Source organism: Alexandromys fortis, unplaced genomic scaffold, assembly GCF_014885135.2.
Source record: "Alexandromys fortis isolate MF-2015 unplaced genomic scaffold, M_Fortis_MF-2015_v1.1 scaffold_51, whole genome shotgun sequence".
NCBI lineage: Eukaryota > Metazoa > Chordata > Mammalia > Rodentia > Cricetidae > Alexandromys > Alexandromys fortis.
In genome coordinates, this window is record NW_026067925.1 from 4,670,879 (window position 1) to 4,698,800 (window position 27,922).

The 27,922-nt window shown below is 34.9% G+C and overlaps 1 protein-coding gene across 10 annotated transcripts in view; it reads right to left on the reverse strand.

The window, feature by feature from the left end:
• Positions 1-269: 269 nt before the first annotated feature.
• Cep170 (centrosomal protein 170) overlaps positions 270-27,922 on the reverse strand; it is an 85,107-nt gene continuing 57,454 nt past the window's right edge. For 4 of the 10 annotated variants that reach the window (XM_050142941.1, XM_050142936.1, XM_050142942.1 and 1 more), the window contains 9 exons: positions 27,760-27,880; positions 24,745-26,571; positions 19,165-19,399; positions 13,526-13,703; positions 10,942-11,112; positions 8,653-8,741; positions 4,144-4,237; positions 3,473-3,524; positions 270-2,587 (listed from right to left, as the gene is read on the reverse strand). In XM_050142941.1, coding sequence (XP_049998898.1) covers positions 2,298-2,587; positions 3,473-3,524; positions 4,144-4,237; positions 8,653-8,741; positions 10,942-11,112; positions 13,526-13,703; positions 19,165-19,399; positions 24,745-26,571; positions 27,760-27,880 — 3,057 coding nt within the window. In that variant the 3' untranslated portion in view covers positions 270-2,297. The remainder of the gene's footprint in view (positions 2,588-3,472; positions 3,525-4,143; positions 4,238-8,652; positions 8,742-10,941; positions 11,113-13,525; positions 13,704-19,164; positions 19,400-24,744; positions 26,572-27,759; positions 27,881-27,922) is intronic. The other 6 variants (XM_050142940.1, XM_050142944.1, XM_050142939.1 and 3 more) reach the window with 3 other exon arrangements.

Consider the following 27,922-nt stretch of genomic DNA (forward strand, 5'->3'; position numbering starts at 1 on the left):
GTTCCCCCAATACACTGCTATCACAAAGCTTTTGGATGACCCAAGGTTCACTGCAATTAACAGGCATGTGTGTGTTACACTGGAGTATTAAACTACTGTATACATTTATTGTAATTCTCTAAGAATATTTTCTTTGGATGATCATATATATTCATTGACACTGGAAGTCTCCTTCACTAGAGCACTAGAAAATGCCCTGTAAACAGCTGTTTGGTAAACTGATGAACGTACATCTATCAGATGGTAGAAGATATGAATTCTATAATGCATAAAGTTCCAGAAACACTTTATTTAAAAATGGAGTTGTAAATGCATAACAAAATAACGTAATAAATGTAACAAAAATAAATAAGGAGAATGTATTCATACAAAATAAAAACATAGTAAAAGGCCAAATGTTTATAATTGAACAAAACTGTGTAAACAAACAATAATGTAAGTATATATTTTAATACTTTCTTAGACTCCTTATCATGTACTTCCATGTGGACAGACTCAGTACCAAGCATTAACTAAAGGAGGGAACAATGGTGATTATTCTGCATAACTTTTTCTTCAAATGGACCAACCCTGTTTCTGTTTTTTCTTCAAAGCACCTCACTCCTCTTACAACCTCTGAAATCCCTTTGAAGCCTTACTTCATGAGAATTGTGAATTTAGTTTTATAAGGAGAACAATTCCTTTCTTTTTAAAAGAAAAATACGAGATCCATTATACAGCAGACTTTTGCTTTTACATCTTTACAAAAAGATTTTGCATTTTTATTAACTAATCCAACAGCACAGGATTTCTTAGATCCTGAAAAATCTTGAAGTATACAGTTAATCTCCCCTTAAAACAAACGTAGCATATGTTATTGCTAATATATCAAAGATCATATCATAAAAGTTGCAGTTTATTCTTTATAGACTAATGGGGCCATTAAAGCAAATCCAGGCCTATTAATATTTAAAAGAATTAAGATTCACCCAAATTATAGCATTCTGGGAACACAAAAATAATTCCTTTATTTAAAAATTATCGAAATGTGAGTTTACCAGAAAGAAAACAAAACAGTAACAAAAACAAAGTTTAAAGAAGGTATTTTTCACAGGCTTTTTTTATAGTAGCTATTAGCCCAAAGCCTTAGTCATCATCGCTGTCTTGCAGGGTCCTTACAAATGTGTAAGACAGACACAGGGTTAACTATGGACCTACAGGGAAACACAGAAGCAATTCCATTACTGGGAGTGGAACTATCAACTACTCTCACAATTACTGGTTCTCAATGTCTCCTAATGAAGAAAAATTAACCTCATAATCATTTCAGAGGGATCCCCCTCCCCAACTGCCACATAAAAACTTGGTAACACAGGATAAATATACATGTTCTTAATTTAAAAAATATACTCCACCTAAACTATCTGTGAAGTTTAACCTTTCTAGCTGTCATTTCATCTAAAATGAGAGACAAAAATCTTATTTCCTTAAAGTAGAAAGAAAGGAAGTAAAAAAGGAAGGGAGAGAGCAAAGGAAAAAAAAAAGAAAGAAAAAAGTGCCAAATGGATCTTTTTGAAAAGCGGAGTAAAACACTGTGGGGATAAAACAAATACAGTATTGTCAACTTCCTATGTACAGAAGACAAGTCAGTCCTTAATGATATATAGGTATGTCCATCTATCACTCCCAGTAAATCTTAGTGCAAACGTAGTAATTAATTTCCGTAAACCCCAAGACAAGTTACTTAGCAACAGTTATATAAATCACACTATGCTGGAAACTCTTAGGACCCAGGATGACTGCTGTGGAGGGTCTGCTTTACTCTACAGAGCATGGTGTCACTGTGTCCAGTGATAGTGAGTAATAATATAAATCCTACTATTAAGAAGCAAACTGAATGGTTTAACAATCTGTACAGCTGACGAGAAGTTCATCTCAGGGAGTAGCTTGGCACAAGGAGACACAGGGGCTCAGAAACCTTGGATATTTCAGTTTGTTTGTAGGTCACAGAATGGCTTAAAACAAACACAAAGATCTCTGAAGGGAAAGGATGCAACGATATGGTTCAATCTGAAAATCACAAAAGCACAAAAGGCAAAGCTGACACAAGCTGCCTTTTGCTAAGTGTGCTTCAAGTGGCTGTGTGAGTGGTCTGAAAAGACTGGCATGACACATTAGAGGTAAAATAAATAAATAAATCAAGAAGACAAAGATAGGATTGTTGCTGACCAAGCTCTCTTGTTTTGTATGTCAACACCATGCTGCTTCCAATACCCCTAGTCACTCCACAGGTAGCATCTCTACCAGGCAAGAGAACATCACTCTTGTACTGTAACGTCTTCCTCCTCCCCATCAGGGTTGAACCTATTGAAATGGATACTGAAATCAGCCTCAGATTCAGCGTTCTCAAACTCAGTTGAGGCTGCAGCTGCTGCAGGGTGCAGAGCTCTAGTGTCTGGGCCACAAAGTGCTGGTGTCTGACCAGGGCTGCTGTGGTTATTAACCGGACTCAATTTCTGTTTTGGTGGAGATGGCAGGATAGCATTGGGAAATCCCATGTTGTTAAGAGCCTCCAAAGTTCCATCTGGGTCAATCATGGCATTGATCACTGAAGGCAATAAAAAAAAAAAAAAAAAAAAAGGAAAAGAGATGTAATTCTGCTTTTAGTAAGATGAGGATATGAGCATTGCTTTATCATTAAGACAGAACTTAGTTAGTCCTTTCCTACTGATTTAATAATCCTGTGGTTAACCTATATTGCAGATTATACAGACCTGAATGTGCTTCCTAGGCCCCTATGGTCCCTACAGATACTTCAGGAAACTAAACAGACTAGCACTTGGAAGGGTAAAAGCCAAAAGCCTTTGGAAACTTACTTTTACCATCATTGAAGGGTACTGAAAATACTGATTGTGTTTTTAACACCCAGATTTTGTCAAATATAAATACCAAAATATGTTCACGATCTCACTTTATGCCAAGTGTGGTGGCACCAGAAGGGAGGCGGACCAAGAGTTCCAGGTCATCCCCAGCTACATAGAGAGAGCTCGAGACCAATTTGCATTAAAAGCGAAAGAGAAAAAAATTTTTTTTTAAAAAAAATCTAATTTTATAATATTTTAGTTTTTATATTGGGAACTATCCATATATTCACTTTATGTGGCTAGGATAGAAGATAGCGCCTCACATGTGCAAGACAGGCACTCTAGGACTGAGGAACAGCTCCGGTCCTTTATATAGAGCTGTAAAACTTTCCTTTTATGAATAATTTGGATATATTCAGCTCTATACTTTTATACATACTGGTTGGTAGTAGTCAAATACTGTCTCAATAATTAAAAAAATATATAAAAGTACATTTTCAGAAGTAGAATACACTAAGCTGGTCTCAAAATCAATTCTCCTGCCTCTGCCTCCCATATCCTTCAATTAGACATCCATCCAATACTACTAAATCCAGAAGCATAGTTACTTAGTTTAGTAGTAAATTTACCTTGCAATTGTTTTTCAACTCTTTTCAGCTCTTGTAAAATAGAAGAAATCTCCTGCAGGGAAAGCAATACTCCAAATTAGCTTACTAAGACATTCTCGGACTACAAGTCATGCACCTCATTATTTCTACAGTACTGCGTTAGTAGCCATATCAAAGACACGCAGCAAACAAGATCCAAATTAGATTCTTTAATAATGAAATTGAGTAATTTTTTTCAATAAGACGTTCAAGGCAATTTACTACTATACAAAGGAAGGTTTTGAAACATCTTGTCTGGTCGACTTTGTAATATTTTAATGTGCCTGTGAGTTTTCTTTGGAAAAATATATAAAGTGAAGCATCAACATAGAACAACCTGATAAATCCATGCTTTAAAACAGACAAATACTGTATTAAATAAATGGAAACAATATGTCAACTTAAAATTTAAAGCTACTTCTTTATAATGTATAATTATCATGTAAATAGGATGTAGCAGTGAGAACTACAGAAGGTCCTTCATACTCTCTACAACCTTCACACAGCTGATGTTTTAAACACTATTTGGCTGAAATTTACTCACTCTATGCATTCATAGTCTTTGAGTATGTGAGTAAATATTCAAAGCCATTTCTTTCCCTACAAAGGAAGCCATGCTACTGAAATATCTTAATTTTGAAAACCCATCATACCATGCTTGACGTCTTCACAATAGGGACTTCACCTTCAGCTCGTAACTTGCTCTCGATGTCATCCCAGTTCCGATCCTTGTCTTTAAATAATATCCTACAGGTCAAAACACATAAGCATTTTAACCTTTCACGTTCTTGGTGATAATACAAACAACAAGATATCATTTCAAAACTACATAAAGAAAAAAATAAAACAATTAATTGAATTCAGAATTAATAATTAGTTAAAACTATCAATTCATGCCTGTGAAAAACTATTAAAAACATAACTAACTGGATACTAATATATGCCTAAAACTAATATTTGTCTTATTTTTAACTGAAAATTGAATGAAAGTGCTATTATTATTTGTAACTAATGATATACCCACCACTTAAGAAAGATTTAACTTTACTGTGATAGAAATGTAAAGAAAAAGTAAAACAAAATTAACAAAATATGCTTACAGGTATGTAATTGTTGGTTAAAACCTCTTTACAGAAGAACCATCAACCCTGTTGATGGATCAAAGAATGAACATCTTAAAAAATGGAAAAGTACTTACTATACTGCTATTCAAACTCTTAATGCATGCTAGCGTACTCATACAAAACTTAGGAGTTAAGTCAGTGTGAAGTTTTATACATTTCTAACAAAAAGAATAAAATAACTGTTTTGTATGAGAAACTCAAACTTCTTAATTTTTAAAGTACTACAATTTTTTTTTTGTCAACCAATACATTAAAATATCAGACACAAATCAGCACTTTTAGAAATATTTAAACACCTTTCTGTTTAAGTTCTCCAATAAATCTGGTCTAGAAATGTACTTTAAATCCTGTACATTAACAGTCTTTTTATTTAAAGATTTATTTTATTATTATGTATACAGTGTTCTGCCTGCATGTATGCCTGCATGACAGAAGAGGGCACCAGATCTCAGTATAGGTGGTTGTGAGGTACCACATAGTTGCTGGGAATTGAACTCAGGACCTATGGAACAGCAGCCAGTGTGCTTAACCTCTGAGCCATCTCTCCAACCCTCACTTTAACATTAATGGTATTTCTTCAAGTGTTATTTGAAAGCACACATTAATCAAAATCAAGATCTGATCATCTGTGATTTTTCATAATCAGGTTAAAAAGGGTGGAGAGTCTGCAGAAGAAAATTCTTCTGAGCTAAGAAATTTTTCAAATAGAAAGGACTAAATCTCAATGCCAGACACCCAAGAGCTTCATTTAATGATGGTAACACCAAGGAATAAAAAATGTACGGTTCCTTTTTAAGTAGTCTTTTTAGCAACAAGATTTACGGAAAGTAAGAAAATAATGAGGGCTCCACAGGCTGTCAGACCTAAAGTGGGCTGGACAAAGTAGTGTGTGCTTAGTAGTGAGGTGATAAAAATTCAGGGACTTTCACCATAAAATAATTAATGAGTGCAACCCACATGGCTTCTAAAACTCCTAAAAGTTTCCTTGATGGTGAAAAAAACATAGGGCAGCAGTTCATTAAGGCTCCTGATTCACTGAAAACAATGTCCTATTGGAAGAATAAGACCTTATTTTTAAAAACATAAGATGTCAAACTTATCACTTCGGCTTTAGGAAACTAACTCTAATTAATATGTGGATGTTAAGGAAGCAGAAAACCACATCAGCACGTTATTTTAGACAAAGCTTACTGGTCAAAACTTTTTCATTTAAAATGGTCATTTAACAATGGCCATCAGATTATAATTAAATTCAAAACAGTAGTTGGGCTAAGCGCCACTATGAAAACACAATAAAATTTAAAGCTTATTTCATTCAAAATTAGTAAAATAAAAAATCTTTCCAATGAAGTTACTGGCATTGGGAGAAAAAAAGTCTTACTAAATAAGTCCTTGATACAAGTAGTCTGGGCCACCTGAGTAGTTTATCACTCTGAGGGCCAACTGTCACAGAGCTAGGGGACTGTAAGGTTGCATGAATGCTGGATAGTAGGAACATTCAAACAATTTACGTATACATATGCTTAGATTTTCACTGGGCATCTTGAGTCTGCTTCTAAGCTGTGGTCATTCCCCAAACCACCATGGCAATCCCCTAGAGTGTACCTCTCTGTAGGCACAAACTGACCTGAGGGTATCACAGGTGGATGGGGTGACCTGTGAGGAGAGCTCTTGCTCATGAAAGAAAATGGGATCAACAAACAGGTCTGATATGATCACAGCGAAATAAACCTCATGGAGACAGGCTCAGAATGATAACTACATCATTACCAAGTATGAGTAAAATACAAACGAAAGATTAATAGATAAGATCAGACGTATGCAGTGTTTTATAAGTAACATTCCATTAATTTCTCTAAAATCAACAGCAAACCTTAACTTTTAAAATTCAACTCACTTTTAATTTAATTCACCGAAATTAGTACCATTTATAATTTTCATCACCTTTATCTAATTAGTAATTTCAATAATAAAAAGGGGAAGACTTAGTTTAGAGGGACCAGCAACTACGAACAGTGAAGCACAGTTACCACTCAAGAAAGCAATGAAATGAAGACAAGTCTTCTGAGTGCGCAGAAGTTAAGCCCAGGCTGACTCACTAAGCAAACAAGCTGGCATATGTGTCTTTGTTCTGGTGAAGTCTAATATATCTGTGTTCTCCATAACTAATGAATACGGAATTATTATTCTGTTGGAAATTAAGTTTATTTAAATATCAGAGGTGTATGAGAATTAACAAAGAAATTTTCTTTAAAAAACAATGCATACTATATGAAAGTAGCCATTAAAATAATTTTCAAAACCCTGTTTATAGTTACTCATTAAGAAAAGTCAAATATTAAATCCCTTAAGGCACTATGCCTCTTATTCTGATCAAACACTAAGGATCTATCAATATGTTTAACAGATACTTTTGAAAAAACTAAGATATTAGGCTAAAAATAAAGGCTCAAGATGCAAAGAGCAAGTAATCATGTTTCCATCTGTTTGAGACTTTTGAGAGCTGAACGTAAAGGGGAAAATATATATACATGTGATATTTTATGTATAATATAAATATATCTTGAATATTTGTATTTTTAAATCATGCTCATATATTGTTAAAAACTACTAAAAATAAAGAGGAAAATGGACAATGCGGATCACACATTTCATTTCATTTATTTATTTAATTCATTTATTTCATCTCGGCCACAGTCCTGGGTCCCACCTCCCTAATCCCCTCTTCTTCTGTCTCCATTGAGGAAAGGACAGGTCTCCCCTGAGTATCAATAAAACATGGCATATCAAGTTGCAGTAAGATTAATAAGAACTACACTACTTATTTTATTGAGGATTCTTTTACTACATTTACTTGTTTACTTATTTAAGTTCAGAGCTAGATCAAATTTAAAGCCTCACGAATGGCAGGCAAGCACCCTACCATTCAATCACATAGGCTATGGACTCTTATCACCAGCTCCAGTTACTTTTTTTTTTCTTTTTTGAGACAAGGTTTTTCTATCCAGGCTGTCCTGGAACTAGTTCTGTAGACCAGGCTTGCCTCGAACTCACAGAAATCCATTTGCCTCTGCCTCCTGAGTGCTGGGATTAAATGTGTGTGCTGCCACTGACCAACTCAGTTACTATTTTTTTTTTAAATTAAGAATGTGGACCTAGACAGTGAAGTACTGAGCTGAGCTCCCAAGTCCAGTAGGAGAGAGATAATATGACGAGGGATCAAGAGCATGATGGGGACATCCACTGACAGCTGACCTGAGCTAAGGGGCTCACTGACTCTGGACTGAGTGCAGGAAGAGCAGCACAGGACCAAACTAGCCTCTGAATGCGGGACAGTGGTATGGCTGGAGCAGCTGCGGGCCACTGGCCGTGGGACGAGGATTCATCCCTACTGCTTGAACTGGCTTTTTGGAGCCCATTCTCTTTGGAGGAATACCTTGCTCAGCCTAGAAATATAGTGGGGAGGGCCTTGATTCTGCTCAAAATGATGTGCTAGACTTTGTTGACTCCCCATGGGAAGCCTCATCCTGAGGAGTGGACAGGGGTGGGGTAGGTTTCTGGAAGGTGGAGAGAGTGGGAGGAGGGGATGGAGTGGGAACTGGGATTGGTATGTAGAATGAGAAAAGACTGTTTTTTAAAAAATAAAGAATGTGAACCTCGAGCTGAGCAGTGTACAAAGACTGAGTCATTAAGGTTGCCGCACCACACATTTCCCGAGTCTTAAGAGCTGACTGCCCCTTTCCCCTGCAGAAGACACTAGAGTCCAGTCTGAACAAGAGAAACCTCAAGAGTCTGTCAATTTAAAAATATTTACTAATATTGTGAAGAAGGAAAATGGCTTTGGTTACTAATAACTCAAAGTGTTAATTCTCAATTATAAATGGGTTCATGACCAGGGACACTGGTTTAGCCAAGACTACTCCTTACAGCTGAAAAGTAACTGGCAGCAAAAGCAGTAAGGATCCACATCGGTGATGTCACTAGCTCCTCACAGCTGTGGCAACAGGAAACAAAGCAGTGGTTAGAAAAACAAAGTACCTGATTTTCCCAGCTGTCTTATCAATAGATTGTCGTATCTTCCTAGAGAACTGGAAGACAGATGACAGCAGCAGATTATCGCCCATGACCTGAAACAGAAAAAACCATATTAATATGTATTTACTGAATAACTTAAGAACACTAGCTGCAACTGATGATGCTAATACTATTTATGGCAATTTTAATTTAAAAGAAATGATGTAATCAAAGTAATTAAATTGAGAAAACAGAAGAAACACTAACAGTTGCTTTGTTAAATAACTTGTCAAAGTTCTCTATTATTTTGGTCATCCCATTTCAAAAATAACCTGTTTTATCCTCTTTAATCACTAACACGATTTTGCCTCTCATATTTATAATTCACGCTATCATAAAAGGAAAAATGTAAGCAAAGTACTATATTATTTACTTATTCTTCAGAGATTATTAAGGGGTAAAAATAGAGGTCAGCAAATTTATGTCAATGCCACAGAGAGATTTTAGGTTCCGAGGGTCACATGATCTCTGGTACAACTTAGTTCTCCTGCTGCAGAGAAGACAGCCACAGACAGCATGAGGCCAAGGAGCACAGAGCATTAAGATAGGTGGCAAGCTGAGTTAGGCCTAAATCACAAAAGACAAAGCTAGTGTACAAGAGTAGAAGGAGGACTCAATTTGATTCTAGATGTGGCTTCCAAAATAGCCCTGTACTGCAGATCCTCTAAATGGAACTCAGAAAGATCAAGCATGACTTTGGATAACAAAATGCTTTAGAAAAACAACAGAACATGGCCTAACAATGTAACACAGGGGATGCAACTAAATACTGTGTAAGAAAGCAGGCAAAGAAATCACTCTAGGTTTTGTGATGCAGCACTGTAAGAACTGTGAAGTAGTTCATGAGTGGGACAGGAATAGGAAGTGCTCAGGACACAGATCTGGACGCACTGAGGACAGCAGGCTGAGTGAGGAAATATGGAAAGCCACAAGAAGACAAGGAAAGGGAGAGGAGGAATTATGTGATTAGTGGGCTCGAGGAAACAGATGAAATACAAGAGGAAAATTATGTAGGAAGAAAGGGTACAGCATTCTATGGAATACCACAAAGAACAAGGTTTCTCTTTTCTACTCCATAAAGTACAGGACAGTGTTACAGTGTATTAAACTTCTCATATCAGCCTTGAGATGACTTCATTGAAAACATAAACTTCTCCCTCAAAATTTCACTACATTTAGAGGAATTTGTCATCTCATACCTGAGGGCACACAATGAATATGGGCAAAATCAGGAGAATAGGTCCTTTTGTTTATACTAAAAACAAATTATCCACGATCAGGGTACACAGAAAAATTAAGTTGTAAAAGTCTCTCAGGGATTGGCATTGCAACTCTGTAGCTTTCTCATTCAGCAAATCTTCGGTTCAGTATTATTAAAACATTCAGTACTGATCACAGTGGAACACATCTACAAAACAGTATTTGTGAGGTAGAGGCAAGAGGAAAGGAGCTGAGCTGAAACTAACCATAACTATATGGTACTTGAGGCCAGTCTAGGCTACATGAGACCCTGTCTCCAGAACCTGTTAGTTTGTTTTTTTGAGACAGGGTTTCTGTGTAGCCCTGGCTGTCCTGAAACTTACTATGTAGTAGTCTACACAGTTCAAGGTTGGCCTTAAACTCAGAATTCTGACTGACTCTACATCCCAAGCATTTGGATTAAAGGCATGTACCACCACACCTGGCAACCCCAAACATTCAAAGGTATATGTATGTACACCACATGCAAGCTTGGTGCCCAATGAGATCAGATGTAAGAGCCCCTGGAACTGGACATGGTTATGAGTCACTATGTGGGTGCTAGGAAACAAGCCTGGGTCCTGTACAATACAGTAAGAGCTCTTAACTGCGGAGCCATCTTTCTAGTCTCATATTTATTTATTTAATTTTATTTTGTTTTTTTGAGACAGGGTTTCTCTGTAGCTCTGGCTGTCCTGGAACTAGCTCTTGTAGACCAGGCTGGCCTCAAACTCATAGAGATCCGCCTGCCTCTGCCTCCCAAGTGCTGGGATTAAAGGCGTGAGCCAACACCGCCCGGCTCAATTTATTTTAAGATTTAATAATTTTTATAAATAGTGGCTTTTAGGTTAACTTAGAATTAATCTCAACTCTTATAAACATTATTAGTTTAGCTTGGACAACTCATCTTCTTTAGTAATATATTAACGAACTTGATACCCCTAAAGTAACTGGGACCTAATGGCAAGTAAGGATGTCTCTTCACTATATGTTAAAAGTTGGCAGTTTACTTACTTCATCTCTACTCCAGGTTCTCCGTCTTGTAATTGTTAAGTGATCAGGAGGCTCTGCTGGTTGAGATCTTGAATCACCAGATCGACCATTGTTTCCTTCTGGTGTTTTAGAATGAACTAATGGAGGTATCTTTCGGAAGTTGAGGCTTTCATCAAAAACACGGTCAACCAACTAGTAGGACAAAAGCAAACCGTTATGAGAAAAGAGCAGTAGCAAGTGTAGAAATACTGGCATTATACTTTTTCATATTAGAAAGAAATTACTTATTTTCATGAGTGACAGAAACATGGTATCTTCAATAAACCAATTACTTTTTAAATAAGCACACCAAACAGGTTTCTTCCCTAAGTAGACGTTCATCTATACTGGTCTTATTTTTAGAATCGAAAACATTGAACTATGCTAAATTCAACCTTTTCATGATTAGTATGTTCTCCAAACAAAGAACAGATGCTAAAAGAAAGCACCTTGAGCCACATGTCGGTGGACAATGAGTTCACTCTATTCACATTGCCTTACGAGGATAAAACAATGTTTCTTTTTCTTAGTTTTCTATTTTTTTTCCTCCCCAAATCCAGGTGCCAAATTTCTTCATAAGATACATAAATGGCAAATTCCAATTAATTTTACAAAAGGAAACAAAAATTAATTCACGTAAGTATTTTGGCCTTAGGCAAACTTTCAACAGTGATAGAGAGCATACATCTTCCTACAGAAAAAATGGTCCTGCCACCTACAGTGCAGACTATGGCCATGCAACACCGAGTAACGGGTTTACCGACGAGAACAACTAGTGTAACATTCTGAAATAAAAAAAAGGGAATGGAGATATATCCCATGAAATATCTCAGTAATTCCACAGGGTCTAAGTGAATGAATAACCATGTTAGATAAAACTGAGTTAGAAAGCTGAGAAAATAATATTATTTAAATGTACCAGAGACATGTGTATGTCTTGCCACCATGAAGATCCTCTTGTTTTTGTTTTTTTTTTTGTTTTTTAAACCAACAAAGATGATTTTATATACATTTACAATTGATCAGTGTGGTAACAAAACTCTACACAGATTCATGAAATATCATTTATTAAATTAGAAAACATACAAACAAAAAATAAATAAAAAGTGACCACTAAGGAGCTTTATAAGAAAAAAATGTGACAAAAAGCAACTGAAGTAAAGATTATCAGCGCAGTTTACCAGAAGAAAATGTCCAAAAGGCTAGGCATTTTTGGTTACTATTTAGAACATTTAATAAGATAAAGAAGTGGAGTTATCGGTATGTGGGGCTGGCAGCATTGTTGTATAAAGTAGCAGATAGCAAATGTTCTTGGCTTTGCAACTGTACCAGTCTGTCTGAGAACTCAGTTTGCACTGCAACACAGAAACAGCCATAGACAACAGTTAGGCAAGCGAGAATGGCTATACCATAATAAAACTTAATTTATGGGTCCTGAAATGTGAATTTAAAATGATTTTCATGTTATCAATTACTATTCTTTTCATATTTTCAATCATTTAAAAATAAAAAAAAATTTATTTCTAGTTTTTAGTCCATATAAAGACAAATTCATTCCTTTAAAGGCTAACATTTGACTTATACTTTGGGTCAAAATAAAAATAGTCAATATGACTAGACAGTATAGTTAACCTTCCTTATCTGGGGAGTCAACTAAACATTAAAAATATTTTTTTAATGGTATGTTTACTAGAGATATATGGACCTCTTTCTTCCCACTCTTCTCTAAATAGTACATACTACAGTAAGTTTTGTGAATAATCCAAACTACTTTCATACTATAGTATGTTTTGTAAATAATCCAAAGATGAGCGTAAAGAGGAAGGATGCTTATAGCCTACATGTAAACGCTGTACCATTTTATCTAAAAGACTGGGATACCCAAGCTTTGAGCCTTGAAATGAATCTTCATAGATACAGAGGAAAAAAGAGACCACTGTATCATCAATTTAAGTTAAAGGTTCTTTATGAAACAATGTTATACAAGTGGGGTCTCCTGGGGCTGTACTTACTGGTGAGGCCATGGTTTGGGGTGACCAAGAGTCTACAAATTCTTATATTCCAGAGTTTGTAAGAATATCTGGAATATATATGTGTATGTGAGAGAAACAGTGTTTTGATATATATTTCAGTTTTTAAAACCAATACTGTGTATATTTGTCAACGGAATTACTATTTTTAAAAGCTGGACAATCTTTTCTTTCTTTGCTATTAACTAGCAATGGTCATTTCTTTTAATTGGAGTATTTTCATGCCAAACTTCATTGAAACCTTTTATAAACATTTCTTGAACTTCAGTTTGCTTTCCAAATTTACATTTACATTCACATTTCAAGTAATGTTATAGATCAGGAATCAACAGGCGAAGTGCTTAAAGCTAAATAATTTTCCATTTTATGTTAATAGTAGACCAAATATTAGCCTTTTAGTCTTTAGTAAATTGTTACAAAAAATAAATTTGTTAAAGTTAGAAAATGAAGAGCTGCATGCAGATAGGGAGGGTGGACATAATTAAAATAAACTAAGCAAAAAGCTAAAAGCAAAAGAAATTAAGAAAAGAAAGAACCTTATGCATTTCTCCATGAAGATCTCCTACCTCTTCTCTAGTGTCTATGGCAGAGCCAGGGGTGGTGGCAGCAGTGCTTACTGTGGTACTAGGGGCAGTGCCTGAGGAAGTCACTGAATCTATTTCTCCTGCTACATCGTTGATCTCCCGAGCAATGAGAGCAAGATCTTGGCTGATCCTGGAAATAATTTTAAAAAAGAAATTTAATTCCCTTTAAATAATAGCTTTAGTGACAACCAGCTTTGGCAGTCATGTAACTTGTATATCTAATTACAGATTTATATGCCCAAATTAAGATTCATTGGAAATGTTCTTTACTATTTTGACACACGCACACACACACCTTTAGCTTCAAATACTACCATTAATGAATGCAGTTCCAAATAATCTATCTTGAAAATGCATTTTGAATACCTAAAATATATAGTTAATGTTAGTGATTGGAATTAACATGATACAGAAATCTTATATTTGGAAATGACAGAATTCAGGAAGTATCTGAACATGAATAACAAGAAACAAGGACATTATTTTCACTAACCTAACTGACGCAACAGACTACAGTAGAGTTGACAAGGTTAGGGATTTTTGTCACCAACAGAAATCACATTGTTGGCATTTATAGATATCTCAAAACATCATTTATGTGATTACTTTTTCAAATTTATACAGCCATTAAAACCCCGAACTAATGACATTTACAAATGTGTAAATAAAGAACCATCAGTCATGATATTGTTGAATATTTTGATAACTGTATTTCTACTAAACTGATAATTATTAAAATTCTTTGTATGCAATTGGAAATGCTAAGATAGTTTCCTAAGCTTCACCTAAGAGGACTATGGCACTGAGAAGCAAGAGCTCTGAAGCACTGTTTTACACTACGATAGCATGTTCTACTCTGTATCATGTTATCTGAGGACCATAATATTCTTCTGAAGTAGGATTTAGGTGAAACTGTTCATAAACACATTACTAGAAAAGTTTGGTGACTTGCTTATGACTGTGCAACTTGGAAGGACCAGATCTTAGTTCATCACTCAAGTCTATGAAGCTCTGTGTTCACTCACATGGGCTCAGGAAAGTGATGTTTGTTTGCTGAGACACAGTACTTGGCTAGTCTGAAGACTGAAATATTCAGCATTCATCCTGACTCTGCCTCCTGGGTACAGGGATGACATGTATTCACAACATCTGGCTCACCAGCATGCCAGGCAAGCACTCTCCCAGTTACCCCTCCAGCTCAGTTGTCAATAGCAGTGACAATTAAAAGTGGAAAGAGTTATCTCTTAGCATTTAAAGAAATTCTTGGAACAAGAGATATAACAGAAGTCTGTCATTGATATTTCGCACATCTTAAAAAAGATTTAATTCTTAGAATTTTTCCACATTATGTATTTGTTGGATATAAAACTCAATTTGGTTTATTCCAGAGAAGGTTCTAGAATGATAGAATATACTTAAAAACACACATGAAAGCTTAAATAACTTTTAAAGTACAAAGAAACATTTTAAAAAGTTATACAAAATATGGGTTTAATTTTTTCCTTAAAAAAGTTCTTTTAGATTTATATGTCTGGAAATTTACCTGTATGCCTACGTACATGTACACACATGTACATACATATATACATATGTGTGTGCACAGACCATATACATTCTGATGCCCAGGGAGGTTAGAGGAGGGCCTTGATGGAAGGTTGTGAGCCACCATGTGGCTGTAAGAAACCAAATCTGGGTCCTCTGGGAAAACAACAATCACTTTTAACCTCTGAGCCATTTCATTATCCCCAAAATGTGGGTTTAAAAGATAGTCAAGGAGCACAGTAATTGTGTAAAATTTAACCAACTTTAAAAAGAAGCAGTGTTGAAGTTTATGGGCTGACAGAATCATAAGAAAATTTGAGAGGAAAATAAAAGTGGTAGGACAGTGTTATGGAAATATTCCAAACAGAAGTGAGGCACCTGCTCAATCTAGATAATGTTTCTCATTGCATCTATTGGATTACAGTCATGTGTTTCTTTACATGTAGTGCTGTGCTCTGCTTTTAAACTCTCAGCCTAAAATCCCTGCTCCTCTCATTCTCCATCCCTTTCAAATCTGCTACAAGAAATCCCAAAGCAGCAAAAACATTTTATTTGGGGCTGTATAAAATAGTATTTCCTTAGCAAGTATCAAAATTTTAAAGTTGCCAATTTTAAAACATAATATACAATTCCACATGTTATTCCATTTTCTTTATTACAAAACTTTAAGAGAAAAAGTCCCAAAGATCAAAAGTATAAACCAAGTATAAAGACCAAGAATACCACTAGTACTTCTATACCAAGTGACAAGAGCTGCCCTTACATTTCATGTATTTTGTAGAAGGAATTATCTGTTAAAAAGTAAAGCAAACTGAAAAATATACTTTGGGTCAGAAAGTTTATGATTTTTATGTATGTGCTTAGTGTTGAACCTTCCTTATTTGATACATTAGAGGTTTATTTTCTTTTGAGTGTATTTTGTAAAATACATTATTACAGACTTACAGGTTATACTGGAAGCTTAAGAAAATATTTCAAGAATTATTTTTAGTATTAAGAAACACAGACAACTTATAAAGTATTTTTTATTATGAGAATAACATAAAATTATAAAATTACTTGAGTTTTGACTAAAGATATAAACCTTCTTTGGTTGGGATTCTTGGTTATAATAGTCTAGCAAAATATTTTGTAAACCATTAAAAACAATGTTTGCCTTAAACTCCAACTATAAGTGGATTCTCATAATGTTTATGGAACAAGGAGAAAACTGATGTCCTAATGAAAATCAACTACTACTATTTTCTGTTGTAACATTTTTTAGTAACCCACTATCAATGTCAAACACTAATCCTAGACTGGTATTATGCCCACCAAAGATTTGTACAGATTTCACTGTAAAAAAAGATATGAATCCAGGTGCGATTCTATAGTCCATTTCTGGACCATCTGGTTACTCTTCAGCTCTATAGAGCCACAAGTATTCAGTCCTTTCACAATCTCTTGTGATACCATTTAGTACCATGGCTTTTAATTATTTTGTGAATGACTTCTACAATTATGACCCTAGCCCCAACTGGTGTCTCATGCCTCAGCACGAAAATATGACTATGTTATCCTTATGGGAACACTTAAAATCTTGAATTAATATACAGAACACATATAAAAAACTCAACTATATATAAATATGATGCAAAATATTATTCTATAGATGTATATAAAAAGAACATAATATCTATAAATCATAGAGCTGAGATAAAATATTATATTGGCTTTATTTTTAAATGTTTTAATGTAATATCTATAATGAACTATTTGTTTTCTCTTAATACACTGTTTACTAGAATTCTCAAAGTGTAATTAAATGATACATTGCATATGTAATAATGAATTTAAAATACAATACTACTGCTAGGTTCCTTGTGATCCAAATGTTAAAAGTACTTGGTCATTTGCAAAGGTAAAACTATAGCTTTGTTTACCTTAGTATTTATAAAGCCACCAAAATCTATCAAATTCCTACTGGAAGGAAACTTATATTGTACTTAGGCACATGGGTTAGGAATATCTGGAAGAAAATCTTCCTTTACAAACGGAAAGACCAACTGTGCTGTATTTTCTTATACATTTTCTATTCTATATTAACCTTATTTTTATTTAAATACAGGCAAAGACTGATGAACTAATCAGGTCTACATTTAAAAGAGACGAATCTATAAGAGCATAAGCCATTTTTGAAATAAAGTTTAAAATTACATTTCTCAATGTAATTACAAGAATCTCAAGTATTCTTCAATGCTTAGTGAGTTTTCTTTAGGTGACAGCAATATTCCATAAGAAGGCAATTACTTCTCTTATTTAGTTTGATTTAAAGCCTTTGAAAATAATTTCTCACATTAACTTATCTTTAGTAGAACACTATAAACACCTGTTCCCACCCCTGATAGTTTTGTTCATCCTTCCTCTTCTATTTTTCATGGGAAAAAAAGTTTTCCAGCTTATATTCTTCTAAAAATTAAAAATCCCAAAGACTAGATATTATTATCACAGTTCTACTGACAACTAGAATCCTCTTGTAGTATATACAGACACAACAGCAATACCAAAACTTGTAACAAATAAAACCCAGAGACAGCAATGTTGTTTGGAGCCACTGTCTTCCTTCTTCCATGCTTACTCTTCTCTATTCGGATCAATGAAAGGTATGACCGCCCAAAGTAAAAGGATTTTAGTCTTTCTAATTGATAGCAGAGAGAGACAGAGGTGTTCTAGTTCATTTGGCACCACTTGACCTTGCACAGCCAGGGGGACAATGACAAAAGCAAAGCTGGCAGCTATGATCAGAACAAAGAGCATGCCAGGATTCTTTGACTACAGCATATGTGGGCCCACAATTCACAGGTTCCTTTTCTCTACTTAAAACAACTACCTTAAAAACTTTAGTATGTATTCTCATTAAAAACCTGATCACAAAAGTCAACAAAGAATATAACATCAAATTATGGTTGCTGCTGCCCTGAAAGCATTATAGACTATTGTACACACATTGTTTGATAATATGGCCAAGTATAAAATTTAATGTCTTAATGAAAAGGCAAAAATCATTAGCATATAACATAGTAAAAAATGTTTAGACAACACAAGCATACTACAGTAAAATTTAAAAATCTTAGATTTAAAGAAATGAAATGCTTTACTGCTGTGTTACTAATTATACATACAATGTGTTTCACTTTCTGTACATATTTAAATGTTATAATAAACAGTCATTTAGTATTCAAAATAATCATTGACTTTTTTGATTATTGACTAAATATATAGTATAGCCCTTGACTAAAGGGCTATACTAACTGCATTTTATGACTTTATAAAAATGTAAACGAAGCAGGGCAAGGTTGCGCATACCTGTAACCCCAATATTTGCGGCCTACAAGGATCCCAAATTCATGGCCAACTCAGCTTAGCTTTTATAGCAAAACTGTCTCAAAAACCAAACAGCAATAAAAAAGATAAAAAAAGATTAAAGTTGCTCAGTAACATTTGTAGCCTATCTGAAACAGATAGACTGTTTATTTAGATTAGATTAAAAGGAAAGTACTCTGTACACTGTCTAAACTAATGTTATCTAGGTTACATTAAACCATCTTTCAAAAGTTATTCTTATCAGCATCTCTATTAGAATCTTAAAAAAGTGTGAAGGGGACCAAAATAGATGGGTTCTATGAAGTGCCCTGCCCTATGTCAAGAGCATGAACATTCAATAATTTAAAATGAAAACAAACAGAAAGTCTGACAGAGAGTAATTCTTTGGATAAAACATTTAATTCTGAGGGATTTCATTTCTTAGATAATTTGTACAAATGTAGAAGGGAACTTTTGTTATTAAACTGTAATGTTTTTATTTTTACTTTTTTATGTGCACGTGTCTGTGCATCACATAATGCAGGAGCTTTTTGCACCAGATCCTCAGGAACTGAAGTTATAGACAGTTTAGATGTGTGTACTGGGAGCCAAACTCAGGTCATCTACTTAGCCCTTAACTGCTAGCCCTTAGCCAGTTCTCTCCAGCCCCCCTCAATCTGCAATGCTGATAAAGACTGAAAACCAACCTGGCTATCTCTTCTCGATGGGCAGTCCAATCTCGGATATAGTCTTCCTGCTCTTTAATTCGGTGCTTGAATGAAGAACTAGCAGGCATTGCTGATCCAGTGCTCTGCATGCGAGTGGTTTTCAGGGCTGGAGAAGTACGTAGACGAGTATGTTTAGGGGAATTACGGTTTGATCCAAATTCATCTTCTGAGGTGGAAGCATAATCAGTGGGAAAGCGCCTCCATCTTGAATTTACTAAATTAGTTTAATTATTAAAAAAAGAATTATTATGTTATCATTTTAAAGATAAAATAAAAATCATGATTTCAAAATCACCACGAGAGCTCACACACAACACAATTTTCAGTAACTGACATACATATACACACCTCACAAAAAACTGTAGTCTACTACTCCTTAAGATAGAAACATTGTATTTTGGGAAATTAAAAACAATGAATAATTAAAAACAATTGAAAGACCTTTTTTTAAAAAATACTGTAGTGAATAAACATTCCAATGAAAAAGTTCACTAATGATAAACGACTAAGCAAGCTCTAGTTAAAAATGCTTAACAGGGGTGTTTTTCAGTTGCAAATATTTCTTGAGTAGCGATATGGATGCTTTTTAAATGACAGCAACAACATTAACATGACAAAAATAAAATGGGAAAAGATTTCCTCATGCCACATGGACTTTGAACACGGAGATGATGAAGACCCTTTTTTCCCAACACAGAAACGTGCATAATTCCTGCTATAGAAATTATGCCTTTATGGCAGAAAAAAAAAACATTACCTCTGTCATTCAACATCCTGTTACGCTATGGTTGGAAAAAACTTTTTACATGGTAAAAAACACAACAAAGCATCTTCAGTACAACTCTTTGCTGCTTTAACAATGAAAACATACGGTCAAAATAGACAATGGTGTAAAATCTACAAAGCATAAAACTACACAAGCTACTCTCACAACCACCAACATTTAAGGCACAAGAGATCATTCAGATAGAAACATCAAAGTGCCAATTACTTTCTCATTTACAGTTAGTAAAGACATTTAAAAATATTACTGCTGACACACTAGAAATCAGAAGACAAATTAATGTGGACATTTTACTAATACAAGTAATTTGTAAAGTAGAAACAAGTGAAGAACAGAGAAGATAATGTCTAATTCATGGCAGGAAATATTTATTTAATGACTAATATATACCTAGCACTTGGGTCAAGTAACTGGCCCGCAAGTGCTAAGAATAGTTTTGGATAAAGAATGAATACCTGGATAACTATCATTTGCATTTATAAAATTTAGAATCATGAGATATCTTTGGTATTCTAAGCTACGAAAAATTTAGCAACCGCTCCAATTCCCAACTGCCACTAATAGCACTACATGACTTTTCTTTCTGTTCTTTCTCTTCAATCCTGAACCTGGCTTACTCCATATAACCTCAGAATTCTGATGTAAGGGAACCTCAAAATTTCCTCATCTTCCACTAGAATTTTGTACTCCTCTTGATACCTCTTCCCAAAATTGTATTTTCCTTGAAGTTAGTTGGTTCATAGATAAAATCGACATCAATGCCAACAGAGATGGCTTAAAGCAGAGAAATCTATAAGAATAATATGTAATAAGTCAGAGCCCACTCCTCTGTGCTCATTAATACCCTATTTGCAGCTCTTGGGATGGGGTCTAGATTGATGGGTACAGGAGAATAAGCATATGTATAGAAAGTTCATGGGTCACTGTAAAAATAAATATATAAATAGTTGGTTTTTTTTTTCCTGAAGGGAGATATGTAACAGTTATTATTTCATTGTTAATTTCACAGGATTTCAAAATCATCATGGAAACACAACTCTGGTGTCTATGAGCATGTTTCTAGAAAGACTTAACTGAGATCGAAGACTTACTCTAAACTCAGGGGTAGAGCCCGGTATGGGAGAGAAAAGGAGAAAGTGGATTGACAAAGAAAATAGAATATAAAAAGGTTTTCTGACTTTTACCTATTCAGATTAAATGAAAAAAATACTTTCATTCTTTGGAATTTTCTGTTTACACAATACATTTAATTTATATAACTAGGTTCATTTGACCTAGTTAATAGATCACTAAATTGAGTATCTATACTGGGAATGTTTGAAACACCAATTTCTATAATTTGTTGGTTGGTGAAGCACTAGTTATACAAATGAAAATGAGAGTAAGTTTCAAGATCATTTTAAACTTGTAAGTCACAAGAAACTAGTTTATTTGTAATATTATTAAATTTGTTTTCACATAGCAAACAGAATCATGCCTTGAAAGTATATATCATATATGTATTTTTGAAAAATTAAAAAATTAAATTATTTGTGCAGTTTTTGTTTTGTTCTGTTTTTTTGGTTTTTCGAGACAGGGTTTCTCTGTAGTTTTGGAGCTTGCCCTGGATTGTGCAGCTTTAATTTGACAATAAATGATATTCTGTCACTGCCAAAAATTGTTTTAGTTAGAAAATGTACAACATTCTTTTCTTGCTGAAGGTGTAAACATGTTTACTACAAAATACTGTTATCCATGATGCCTAGAATAAAAAAGGTTCATTAGTAGATAGCTGTGAATGTTCCTTTTTAATGTAATTAACACACTAACCCTAAAATACAATTATAGATTAAAAGAAGGTCAGAAAACACATTTTATTTTCATTATATATCAGAATATTTTAAAGGGGAATTAAAGCACAAAAGTTTTGTTGTATATAAGCATTTAGTGGTAAGATCATTCGAGGACATAAAATTCTGAGAATACTTTGTATTTTTTTCTTCACTTGAAGAAAGAATTAACAAAAGTCATGTATGCTTTTTTAATTTTCACTATTTAGATTTTGAGATTTAGAATAAAAAGAAAATCATTCAAGAAAAAAAATGAAAATATTAATAACATTTTCTAAACTGTGCACTTAAAATAACGAACCTCGGCTACTTTATTAGTAGTGGCGGTGCTCCTTTCACAACAGTGTATAGCTTTTAGAGACAGGATCCTGCTATATAGTGCAAGTCTGGGACAGATTAAGTAGCCCAGGCTAGCCTAGACTGCAGCTGGTCTATTGCTTTATTTTGATAACTTAGGGTCCTTAATTTTAAACACCAAAATCTCAAACAAAACAAACTTGGGGTATTTTCATTGTTACCAAAAGAATATGGGAAAAAGGCAAGTCATTAAACCCTTGGGAATCAAATTATACCAGAGGTGCATAAAAGAATGACTACCAATGTTGCTAGACATTTCTAATCAACAATGCTTACCATATTAAATGGAAGAAAAACCTGCTCATGACTTAGTCCAAAATACTGAATCAAAATAATTGTTACATATGTTAATGTGGACAGTATAACAGGAGGTAGGTAACTTCAAGATCTTTAAAGTTTAAATGGAGAATAGAAACATTGACCAGTATGATTCCATGTTCTTTTAAGCCTATTTTCTTCTCTTTTCCCACTCAAGATAATACAATTATTTTAAACAGAAATGTTATAGCATCATAGACATTCAATTGTTAGAACCAAACACAAGTCTGTTAGTAATCATTCCATGCAACAACTATTTAGTATATTCTTCACTGACATGGACTGGATAATACAATAGGATTTCAATGATTTAGTAAACAACACCCAAACTATTATACTGCATGGTCACCTTGTATATATACTTCTAGTCATAACAGATACTAGCTGTCTTCTGGAAGCTAGTATATAGCTCCATTTCTTTACAGTACAGTAGCAAAAGCTAGTAATAAAGGCCCTTGATTCTCATCTTGTCTTGATATTTGACCAAAAATTATTTCATATCCCCAGTTCCCCTCTTAAATTCCATGACTGCAATTATGTAATATCTGATGACTTAGTATAAAGAATAAAAGTAACAATTTTCCCTTGAGAAATTAATGAATTCTAAGGTACTTGATATGTTTTAGATAAAGAAAAGTGAATATCAAGATCTATATTCAAAGCAGAAATCAAAATTAGTCTGTTTATATATAATAAGAAATCTTATACTTGTTTCTCAGACTTGCCAGGTGGTCCTATTTAGACCACATCTTAAAAAAGCCCCTCATACTCAAGAATAAGAAATAAAGCTGGATTGTCCATATGGAAAGAGCGAGTCATTCAGCAGAGAAGGTACTTCATGCTTCTTGCTAACACACAGCTTACATCACGGCTCACGTCAGGATGCAAGGAAACGTAAATATGTTAATGTGCTTGAATGGGGGTGAGGTAGTAAAACAAGCAGTCTTTCAGAGGAAATCAGAGTACACACCAGAGAACACAGCACAAAGGGAAGGAACTGAGAAGATCCATAAAAAACAAATAACAAAACCTAGCAATCAGTTCATTAATGGTAGGTTAAAGACTGACATGTGGAAGCAGACCAGAATAACAAAGAAAATGTCATTCATCCTCCAGGAAGCGTGACTGTATTCTCTAGCTTCAGTCTACATCGATCCTACCAGAGTCTATGACTGTCATTATCAAAGCCCCTGACCAATGGAGATGGAAAGAAAATAAGAGTGGATGAAAGCAGCAGTAAAGAAAACAAAAACCAAACCCCCAGCATTTACAAAATACTACTTGTTTTGAGTCAGAGAGGATGTATTATAAATCAAGCAAAAATAAAGGAAAGATTGTATACCAATGTTCCTCCACTTTTAACTCAAAACTTAGGCTCACTTAGCTTGCTGGAAAAGAATCATAAACCTTCAAGTCTTCAAACAGCTGGTCTACCCTTCCTGGCCTTTTCAGCCACACCCATATAAGTAGTTGATTATGAGGTAATAAGAACACATTTATTACATGAGAATACACACAAAGCTATCTGTCTTACTGCTGTGATCACATACTCTTAGTGGCTTCAGCTTAAATACAAATAAGCCAATAGCACTTCAATACTGGCAGACTCTATGTACTGACTGCAATTATATTCAATTAGGTAATTACTCCAGTTAAATGCTACAACAGGACTTTGTGAGATAATGCTCACAATTAATTAGCCTTCCAATTTAGTTTAACCCACATATGATTAGTAATTGTTCCATGAATCCACTTTCTTCCACTGAAATAAGTGAAGAGTTAATTTTCAAGAGCTCCACCCATTAAGTATATAAAACATAATATATATGTATTACTTATATTTTATATAAATAAATATACATATATTTTCTCTTTAAATCAGCGATTTCTTTCCAAAAGGGCTGAAAAAAGGTATATTGCTTCTCTTTGGGTTCAGAAGACATTTGAAATTTCTGATTTTAGAAGCATAACATTATTTTTAGAATGGATAGTAATTCTTAATATAATTCTGACAAACAAATCTAACTATTATCAAATAAAAAAATTAAAACTCCTAAATCTGTTCAGTTATTCTGTAATCACTTCTTTGTCTAAGACTTTATTTGGAAGTACACTGACTTATGAATTTTGCATTTTAATGGAGGGGACATTAACCCTCTAATCTTAACCTTATTTTTGGATTATTTTGCTAAGAGAGCTAGAAATTTAATTTTAAATAAAGACTCCACACAGAGAACATGCTAATGTTATTAGAAATCTGGATCCAATTACCTGAAGGAGAGCCATGAGTGGAGGTCACGCTTTTGACCTTGGAGTCTGATAGCCTTGAGATACTGTTGGCTCTAGTTCTAGGAGAAAATTTATCTGATGGCACTAATCTGGCTCCACTCCTAATGATGGCTTCTGCAGTGCGGGAAGAAGCACTACTTCTTGATATTGTTGCTTCAGAGTCACTGCGGGCAGATAATGAGCCAAGTCTTGTTCTTCGAGGCTGAGCTAATAAATCAATCCGAGAGATGGTTCGCCTTCCTGTGGGTGGTTTTGATGTGGAACTTGTAGTGGACACTTCAGAGGCAACAGATGCCTTGTCAGCATCAGCAAGTTCACTGTCGGAAGCTTCACCAAGCCGGGCTCGGCGCAGAAGGGAAGTCCTGGTGGGCCTTGGCCTTGGGAGAGTGGTCGATTTACTTGACGAACCAGAGGCAACAGGAGAAGTCTTAGACTTTGTTCCTTTGCCTCCTTCCAGTTTGGAATGTATGTTGTGCTCATCAGCTGAGGTGAGTGGAGTCCTCCCATGAGGTTTGCAGGAGTATGTTTCCTGGTCAGATGACATAATGTCAGAGATAGCGGAGTGAGGTACACTAGAGGTCTGGTCATCATCTGTTAAGTCTACAGAAGGCTGCCGGATTCTTCCACTGGACTGGACAAATTTTCGACCATCTGCTCTTGCACCTATATCTGTAGAGCGGCTTTTTGCTTTCTTTTCAATTTTCTCCCTAGTGCCTGACTTTGTAGCATCTTTGGAAGGGGAACTCGTGGAACATCTGTCTTTATAGAGGCTAGTGAAACTCTTCCGCTTTTGGGTGGACTTTCTTTCTGTCTCTCCCGTAACCAGACTAATTGTACTGGCTGTGTCTACATCAGATTCTGGTGAAATAGAATTGTCTCTATTGTAACTAGGAGTATCTGGGCCTTCATCAGTTTTATTATTATCCTCACGCAGTTTAGCTTCTAGAAAAGCCATCACTGCTTCCGTGTCTTTTAGAATCAAGGTTGTGTCCATGCTAGAATCAGTATCCAACGAGTCGCTTCTTTCTCGAAGTCTGCTTGCAGATGCCAAAGCTAAGGAAGTGGGAGCAGAAGAGCTCTGCTTGTTGATATGGGGAATAAGCTCTATGGGTATGTTTGAGCTGGGCTTTTCTATGGTGAAACTCCCTTGACGCACTAACGACTTTGAGGACTCTTTCTTGTCTCCTTTGGAAGTCTGACTTTTTGGAATTTCCTCAGCTTTTCTTCTCTTGCTTTCATTTTGCATAACTCTTTCTCCCTTGCTTGTAGAATGTCCCGAAATTCTTTCTACAGGTTGGGACTCTTGCTTAGAAGACTCCTCCCTATATTTATCTATGTGGCCAGAAGCACTTTTTGAAGAGAGTTTAGCAGGAGTCCACTGGGCCTGCTCCTTCTGTTCCTGTTGTTGTTGGATTTTAGCTAATGTTTGTTTTACCAAAGAAGTTTCTTTATCGGTCTCACTCTTCTCCTTGCTAGAAGAGCTAGCTGAGTGAAGGAGGGCTTTATTGTCGCCACCAGTTTTAGGAATCTCACCATTGATTGCCCTGTTCATTTGACTCAGGCTTCTGTCTGCATCATGCTTCTCGTGCTGGGGTACCTGGGCAGCAGACTCTTTTTCCTGCAGTTCCGTATCTTGCTTCTCTCCTATCTCTGACCTCTGTGTTAGCACCTTTGCTCTGGAGTTCTCCAGAGGCTTTTCTTCATTTGGGAGCTGGGGAAGAGTTCGCCTCTTTCTCTCTCCCTGACTAGCCAAGGAAGCTGCAGAGCTAGTACTTCTCAGTGAAACACCAACTTCACTAGCATCTGTCTCTATAAAATAAAAACACCAAAGTAGGAATTCATTAGAGCAAAAAGATACAAATAAAAATGTGTCAAATTATACTACATTTTGAGCGATAAGTCTAAAAATAGCCTCGGTATGAAATGAATGTCATCACTTCAGGAAATCTGTACTTCCTGAGGGGGGCACCTTAGCCCTTACAAGGCATTAAAAGAAATCTGTATCAATAAAAAAAATGTGAGAGTAGTAAAAAAAAAAAAAGTGGCGGGATATGTCATAATTTTATATACCAAGGGACTTTTAAACTGTAATTTTCTGGTATATTAAGGCAGCTTATAAAAGTAAAGGACTACTTTCCTTCTTTTCAACTTGGTAGATCTCAATGAAAAAATAAACACTTTGAAGCAACAATGTAGAGACAAATTTGATAATATTAAAAATTTTTTGAGGGGATCTCTAAGTTTGTCTTTACTTCTGTAAAACTAATTATAAAAAATTGAAGTATAAATTGACAGTTTAGAATTCTATATACTTATAGGCATAAGATGACATTATTGCTTATAAACATAGTAAAAAATAATTAAATCAGTACTTTGATAACTTAATTCATAATATAAATTCATATATAAAGCTCATCTAGAAATGATCACTTGTCTTTAGTTTGTGATTACACTGTAATGATAGCTGCACATTTTCTAATAGACTGGCATATCAACAAGGGTATTTTTTTTTTTTAATTGAAAAGGAAAACCATGAAGCTTTAACATTATACTTGAATAGCAAAAAAATTTACAATAAAAAACAGAGTGTTGGAAAATGAACTACTAAATCTTAGTAAGTATCCTTTTGCCTTTGAAAGGTTCAATTTATGAGCTACATGAAAGTTTTTGAAGGGAAAAGGACTTGGGGCCAGGTCGTATAGCAGAACACTGCATAACATAAAAAATGAGCTCCTCAGTTTACCCCCAACACTGCGGAAAGAGATAGGCTTTATTACTTAGATACTTTCTACTGCTTATATTTCCCTAACATACAAAATATTAATTAAAACCTAGCATTTACTCAAAGTCAACATACTGTTCAAGCATCAAATATATGAATATGCTCATTAGGCTTGTTTACATAAGTTTAGCTTGTTTCTTTTTAAGACACGTGATCTATTTATAAAGAAGACAGAAAAAGTAAAAAATGGAGGAAGATGAGAAAAAAGAAATTACCGTTTTCTACAGTTGCAGACAATTCCATTAATCTTTCTTCTGGATCATGCCTTGTGTGATTAGCAGCCAAACTAGCCCACTGTGACACCCAACGTTTGCTTCCAGATGAAGCTACCCCTTCCTAAACAAGGAAAACAGAGTGAGACAATGCAGCAGTTCTACC